This window comes from Carassius auratus, chromosome 10, assembly GCF_003368295.1.
Source record: "Carassius auratus strain Wakin chromosome 10, ASM336829v1, whole genome shotgun sequence".
NCBI classification, from domain to species: Eukaryota; Metazoa; Chordata; class Actinopteri; order Cypriniformes; family Cyprinidae; genus Carassius; species Carassius auratus.
The window spans coordinates 6005276-6012726 of record NC_039252.1 but is presented as its reverse complement, the minus strand read 5'-3'; the positions used below and the strand labels follow the sequence as shown (position 1 = coordinate 6012726).

Sequence of the window (7451 nt, the reverse complement as noted above, 5' to 3'; positions counted from 1 at the left end):
TTTGTTCACTAAATGAGTAGCTCAGACATTTTCTCAATGTAGATACATTATTTCTGTTAACACTAAGCAAGATAAATTATGAAAATTATTAATATTAATTAAAAACATGAATGGTGTCTCAAATCATGTCTTCTGAAGGAGACATACAGTATGCAAACTACTTTTCAAAGCAAAACGGACTTATAGTTTTCGTTTTGATGGACAATAAAAGGAGTGGAAATGAAATATGACTACAATAGTGTGTGTGTGTGTGTGACCTATAGAGCTTTCTTAAAGGAATGCAAACTTTAATTCTGCAAACTTTATCAATTGTTTTTTATGTATGTTATGTAATATTATGGGCCAGGTTTACTAAAACGGGCAAATTACCATTAGGGCGCAATTCCATAATGATGGGATGGGAGGAAATTTTGCGGGTGATATACTGACAAGGTCATCTTAAAAACATAATTTCCATAATGACCAGAGCAATCTACCAAGAGCAGTGCAATTTTTTTTGGGCATTACATAATGCTGCAAATACCAGTAAATTGGCCAGCGCAAATCATAGTAAATTGTGTTGAGTGATTCATTTAGATACTCTTCTCTCATAAATGTACAGATCGAAAGGCAAACTCCTACAAATACATATTCAATAAGGTGAGTTGCAAAAATAACTGTCCATGCCTTTTCAGCACTAATTTCCGACTTCAATGTCTTTAGTAAATCCCAAATGAGGGTTTGAGCAAGCTGATAGTAAATCTGCACCTTTGATTGTTGCAGTGTCTGTAAAAATTACGTAACGGGGTCATATGTTGCTATTTCAAGTTTTTCTTCTCTTTGGAGTGTTACAAGCTCTTGGTGAATAAAGAAGATCTGTAAAGTTGCAAAGACTTAAGTTTCAAATCCAAAGAGATATTCTTTATAAAAGTTAAGACTCGTCCACGACCCCCTCCTAAAACGGCTCGTCCTAACACGCCTACATTGAGCTTAGTGCTTAAAGGAATAGTTCATCCAAAACTGAAAATCATCCCATGATTTACTCACCCTCATGTCAAGCGATTGAGACTTTCTTCTTTCATATACAGTCAGAGTTATATTAAAAAATATCCTGGCTCTTCCAAGCTTTATAATGCCAGTGAATGGAGGTCGAGATTTTGAAGCAAAATAAAGTTCATCCATTTGATTCTCATGAGACTAGCACTCTCTCATGAACACACCTGTATGACTGTTAGCGGAAACTAGAGTTAAAAGTTTTAAAATAGGACTATTATTATTATTACGCTTCAGAAGGACTTTATAAACCCCCAGAGCCATGTGGAACACTTTTAATATGTATGGATGCACTTTTTTGGCTTCAAAATCTCTACCCCATTAATGTCCATTATAAAGCTCGGAAGATCCAGGACATTTTTTTAATATACGCTTATTGTATTTGTCTGAAAGAAGAAAGTAATGTACTACTAGAATGGCTTGAGAGTGAGAAAATCAAGGGCTCATTTTTGTTTTCGGGTGAACTGTTTTGTGTGAGGGGGTTTAGAGAAACATGCAACTCAACTTAATTTCAATACAAAGACGTTTTTATTGATCATAACTTCTAGACTTTCTGTGTCAAGCGTCTACAGCTATGGATTCAGCTGTATGTGTATGTCAAAACTTAACCAGTGAGCCATGGCTTAGAACTGAATATTTCATTAGGAATATTCTGGGGCTGCGTCATTCTTTCTCATTCATTCATTCGGTCATTTGAGGCTACATCCTCCCTGCTGATCAATGCATGTTTAAGGAGGGTGTTTCGCCAAATTAAGATATTCAGGCCACATTGATCTAACAATGTCCTCCCAAAGGATTGATGTCAGGTTGGGAAAGAACACATGGACCTCATCGATCACAGGATGAAAAGTCAGCACTCTGTCAGAAATCTCCTACGGACCTGAGCTCTGCGGTGCTATTAGTGCACTTATCGTAAGAGGATGCTGGGATTACATAGAGACCCGGGGAATGTGATATCCTGTAATGGGAGAGATTGATTGAAAGATTGTATGTTCTGCTCATGATGGTTGACCTTTTACCGTAAGCCTTGTTCTCCCTCCTCTTCGGGAACAGTATTTTATTGGTGTGAGCCAGAGCACCACTGACCTTTGACCTCTGTGTGTTTGTGTCGCAGATCTGCTCTCAGCCTCAGCGAGCGGCTGGAGAAACAGCAGACGGCCAACAGAGGAGAGCTGGAGAAGATCCGGGTGAGGGATGACTCAAATACACACAGCAGATTGTGGCTTGATAAAGCAATGTATTCATCTAAAAAACATGCGTGTATATATATGGTAACACTTTAGATTAGGGAAAACATATTAACTCAATACTAAGTTTTCCTCAAATTCCTAATGTGCTTCTTAATAAAACTAGTATGGTGGTCGTTAAGTTTAGTTATGGGGTTGATTAAGGGATGTGAAATATGGTCATGCTGAATAAGACATTAATAGGTGCTTTATAAGAAGCCAATATGCTAATAATATGCATGCAAATAAGTTAATAGTTACCATATGTATATAAAACTGGCATAGCTTTAACCTTAAATAACATTTGAAGCATGAAATTTAGCAAAAACAATGCTTTTTTATGCACTGGTTAATTTGGTAACACACAGCAATGTTATAGACATTGTACACTTTGAAGTGTTTATTTTATTGAAGTCTCCACCTCAGAAATCTTTACTTCAGTAGTGCTTACATCACACTTTACATTTTTATTTACATTTTACCTGTCTTCTGAAGGTTTTAGCCATTATTCAGATTTATGATCTGGAAATGTATGCAGATCAGTGCATATTTAATTATGTAATTAACTTAAGTGTTGAAGTATGGTGATGTTTATCAGTTAATTTTACACTATTCACCTGGATTATCTTGCCTTACAAATAAACAATGTTTCACAGCTATAAATTATTGATTATATAGCCATTATTTTATGTGAGAAAGATCTCAATGTCACCGTTTCAATTATACGGTTTAGTGTCACTTTGCAATATTTGACCACAGCATGCTGCGATTGACCAGTCCGAAACTCTTCCAGAGCCATGTCTACCAATATCAGCCTCATCAATGCTCAGTCGTGTCATTTTGTACTCAACTCTATTGAAAGTGTTAAGTTTCATGTCATTTATTTATTTGGGTAGATAGCCTTGTAATAAGCAAGACAATGTAGAAAAAGCAGCTCATTATCATTTCATTACTGTGCTGATATCCTGATCAGCCTGCTGGGCTTTATTAATAAGCAGCTGATATTGAGAGCAGATTTACGTCTGTAATCAGCCGAAGCAGCTTAACGTGGTGATCTCGTCACGAGGTGAACGTGTGCGTCTGTACAGATGAAGGTGGAGGGCTGTGAGAAGTGCAGCATTCTCTTCAGTAAGGAGGGCCGTCTGAAGGTGCTCAGGACTCCCAAGGAGGGCAGTGAGGAGGACACGGATGAGGAGAAGGAGGCTCTGAAGAACCAGCTGAGAGAGATGGAGCTGGAGCTGGCGCAGACCAAGCTACAGCTGGTGGAGGCTGAGTGCAAGATCCAGGTACTACAACCACTCAACACCTATCTGCTCCCAGACATCACCACACATTGCATGCAAATGTACAGCATTTGGATGATCTTCCCACAGTTCTTTCACAGACACAACAATTCTAAGTGATGTTTATTTAGAAATGTGGCTTTATTTAGAAGACTATTCAACTTTTACACTGTGCTTTGATTGGACTTTCATCACTGATGGATGACTGAACCGGTGTATGTCCTTTAAATGGGCAAAAGAGAGTTCAGAGTCTTCAGTCCAATCAATGGTTTTCATTAAAAATGACAATGTCCAAACCTGTTGAATTAATTACTTAATCATTTCATATGAAGTGCCAGTTATAAAATTCAGATTTGCAGCACCGGAATAAATTACATTTTAAAATATACTCTAGAGTGTTACAATTCAGAATATTACAATTTATACTGTATATGTATCAAATAAAAGGGGGTGGTTACGCAACATAATTTTCAACTAAACATGGAGAACCTTATGTGTTTTGACCATTCATTTACACTAGGGGTCTTGAGATCTATCAGTACTGGTGATAACCATGATATTTCAAAAATGAAAAGTACATAACACGTCAAACACGTGATTTGTTTCATTCAAGTGCGCCAACACACAGAAAGTCCACAAGAAAGACTCCTTAGGAGTAATAAAACAATGACTTTACAGGAAATCCCTTATATGGGCAAAGGCATCCAGCCAGCCATTGCTGTAACAGAATAAATAGATGAAACATGAAGACAAACACACAGCTGCAACAATATGTGGTTTTTCTGTGTTCTTCAAGCCATCTCAGGCGGTTTCATAAGCATTTTATATCCATTGCTAATTGATTGCTAATCGACTTTAACCAGGGAGGCGCTTCCTCATCTCAGCACATAGACTTGCGGCCGATTGGAAATTATAGTTTTTAAGTTTTATTTGTATACTTTGTATACTATTTTTCTGGATTGATGATAAAGTCAAATAATTGTATGTTGAGAGAGTCAGTGGGAATATCATTGTTTTCAGTGTTGTTGGTCGGTGTTAGAGGAACTCTGGAACAGGTTAGTTTCCCAGCATAAGTTGCCACAGTAGCCCCTTTCACACTGCACGTTGACCCGGAAAATTGCTGGAACATTGCTGGATTGCCTTCTGTGTGAACACAAACACGTCCCGGGATTGATTCTGGGATCAATCCCAGGTTGGGGACCTAGTAACATTACCTGGTTCAGTCTCAGAACAAGCACTGTGTGAACAAAAGCCAGAACTAATGCCGTAAATGGTGTGTCGTTGTGATGACGCACATTATCATCTTTTGAAATCTTTTACCAGGTGTTTTGAAGGCAGATCAATGTAAGCAACGAAAAAATGTGTACAACTGTATTGAAGCAGAGGTCGGTTAGCTCCTCACTATCCACGCTAAAGCGGAGAACGTTCTCCAGCTTAAGTGAAAGTTAATGTGCCTAGCGTTTTCCACTCATACATTACACATCACATCCTGATGTCATGTGTCTTTATGGGACCTTTATGCAACTCTAGTGTGTGAAACGCACACACAGATCTGGGGAAATGACTGGCAGTGTGAATGAACCAAAATCTAACGATCCTGGAACAATTGCCGGGACACATTACCCGTGTATTATCCCGAATCTCAGTGTGAAAGGGGCTATTGACTCGGCTTGAGCTATTGAAAAATTTGCCTTTGGAAACCAAATCAAGTAACAATAAGTCAGACTAACTGAAATAAGCTTGGCTTATTCGGTAAACTTGTTTTATGAAACAGCCCAGAGTAAGTAAACCTCTTCCTGTCTTTAGGATCTGGAGCATCATCTGGGTCTGGCTCTGAACGAGGTCCAAGCCGCCAAAAAGACGTGGTTCAACAGGACATTAACCTCCATCAAGACTGTGACAGGAGCTCAGGGCAAAGAGAGCGTCTAACAAGACACACATCCAGAGACTAAACACTCCAGCCCCATCATCATCTTCCCCCATCCGGCTCGACCCCACAGCTTCTAGGGTACCAGCTACCCCATTTGAAACACAAGTACTTACTGAAAGAAAAAGGCTTTAACGCTAGTCTTTCTACTACTGATGATGTTAAACGTCTGGGGTGTGTCGCTGACCAACAACGCTCCTCTGGGGGATATTAACATTTCTATCTGCTGTCCTACTCAAGACTACTTGCACAAAGTCAACAGACGGTACGAGTGCTGCCGGAAAACTAGCTTGGGTCCTAGCGTGACTTTCATTATTGTAAGAAGAGGGCAAATGTGTTGATTGTGTGCATGTGCGCGAGGTCTGCTTTTATTGTACAGTGCATATGTGAATATGTTGGCCAACATTGTGGTTCTCAGAGGAAAAGTAAAACAGGAAGATGGTAGCACACTGTACATAGACTGTACAGTGAACTTTTAATTAAATTCCTCCTCCAACCACTAGCTGGCGCCCTTCTGATATTAACAAAAACAGTAAATGGTGATTGGGGTGTAGGCATTATGTCTATGCGATGCCATACACAACCAGATCAGTGAAGTCTGCTTGTGTATGTGAAAGGTTTTACAGTAGCTGTTCATCATGACTAACAGGAAACACTTAGGCACATCTGGAGGTAAAGAAACTGCAGCAGTCGCTTTGGGGAAGGTGTTTACACCTTACAGACATATTTATATTAATATCAGGCTTGCTAGAGTTATTGTTGTTATTAAAGAAGACAAATGAGGCCGCTCTAAAAGGCACAGGGTTGTAAATAGCATTTTGTTTTTTGGATTAATTTTATATTTCAACTTTGGTAACTGTACTAATGTTGCCTAATTGTACTGTGCTACAGATTATTACTCATGATTTGCTTTGTCTGAATTTCCAACTGCTGTCTGATCATTACATGCCAACTGTACCTTTTACCCAGCATTACATGCGTGTGGACATGGTAATAGTGTAGGATGCATTGTGTAAACCTCCATGAATTTCAATATAAACCTATGAATACTTCTCCTCTGGTCTGGTGTCTGTTCTTTGTTTTCTTTTCACAAGATCCTTTTGAAAATTGAGAGTCACTGAGGATATACGTTTTGGCATTATAACTGTTTCCTGGACTGATTTATGATAACACTGGGCTCATGGAACTTTTGCAAAACGTCAACAAAGTAAGTTTATGTCAAGAATTCAGCAACTTTTCACAAAAGATTAAATTATTTTAACATAAAACATTAACTGTCATCAAAGATGGTCTGATCACCTTAATTGGAAACTACTGTAACATGCATTAATATTTATGTGCAGTGTAATCAGTGGTGCTCAAACAATGCGCAGAACCTGATTTTACCAAGTGAGACATGTTCCTGGGACAACATCGTTGTTGACCCTGGAACAACATTGTGATTAACCAATCAGATTTGAAGAACCAGTTTATAGATTTTGTGAAGTTTACGCTTAAAATCAGTGTTTGGTGCTTGTACATCAGTGTCATTCATCTATCATTTCCTCTGATTTTAGGGATTACTCATGGTTAAGGTTAGGTTTAGGTGTAGGGATATGGTTAAGAATATATTTTTGGAGTAAAATGTTGTTCCAGGGTCAACAAAATATGTTGACCTAGGAACACATCGAACTTGGCAAAATCAGGACGTGCCAAACATGCTACTTGCTCATTTTTATGGCATACTGTTATCACAGTATCACAGATTTGTATTTACTGTGTACTGTAGTTGTATGAGTATAAAGCTAGGAGATATGTGACTGCCCCAACATCATCATCATAATCATGACCATAATACACATTAAAAATTAAAACAATTACGAAATTAAATAATTTCATATTAAACATCGCAACATGAGTAAAATGATCACAAATGATAGAATTTGGATTAATGTAACACTTTAGAGCAATGTTCTATTCATTAGCATTAGTTTAAAATCAACA

The 7451-nt window shown here is 38.2% G+C and overlaps 1 protein-coding gene across 1 annotated transcript; it reads left to right on the top strand.

Moving 5' to 3' along the window:
- The first annotated feature begins 2035 nt into the window (after nt 1-2035).
- On the top strand, nt 2036-6521 carry LOC113109444 (rab GTPase-activating protein 1-like). The gene is made up of 4 exons (XM_026273012.1): nt 2036-2052; nt 2147-2219; nt 3347-3544; nt 5348-6521. Exons 1-4 carry the CDS (start codon nt 2036-2038, stop codon nt 5468-5470), a joined length of 411 nt encoding a protein of 136 aa, XP_026128797.1. The 3' UTR covers nt 5471-6521.
- The last annotated feature ends 930 nt before the right edge of the window (nt 6522-7451 follow it).

Bases quoted from the DNA above. Each gene is read 5' to 3' on its own strand.
- LOC113109444 (XM_026273012.1), top strand. The intron at 2,220-3,346 runs GTGAGGGATGAC...GCGTCTGTACAG, and splicing joins GAGAGCTGGAGAAGATCCGG to ATGAAGGTGGAGGGCTGTGA. The intron at 3,545-5,347 runs GTACTACAACCA...TCCTGTCTTTAG, and splicing joins AGGCTGAGTGCAAGATCCAG to GATCTGGAGCATCATCTGGG.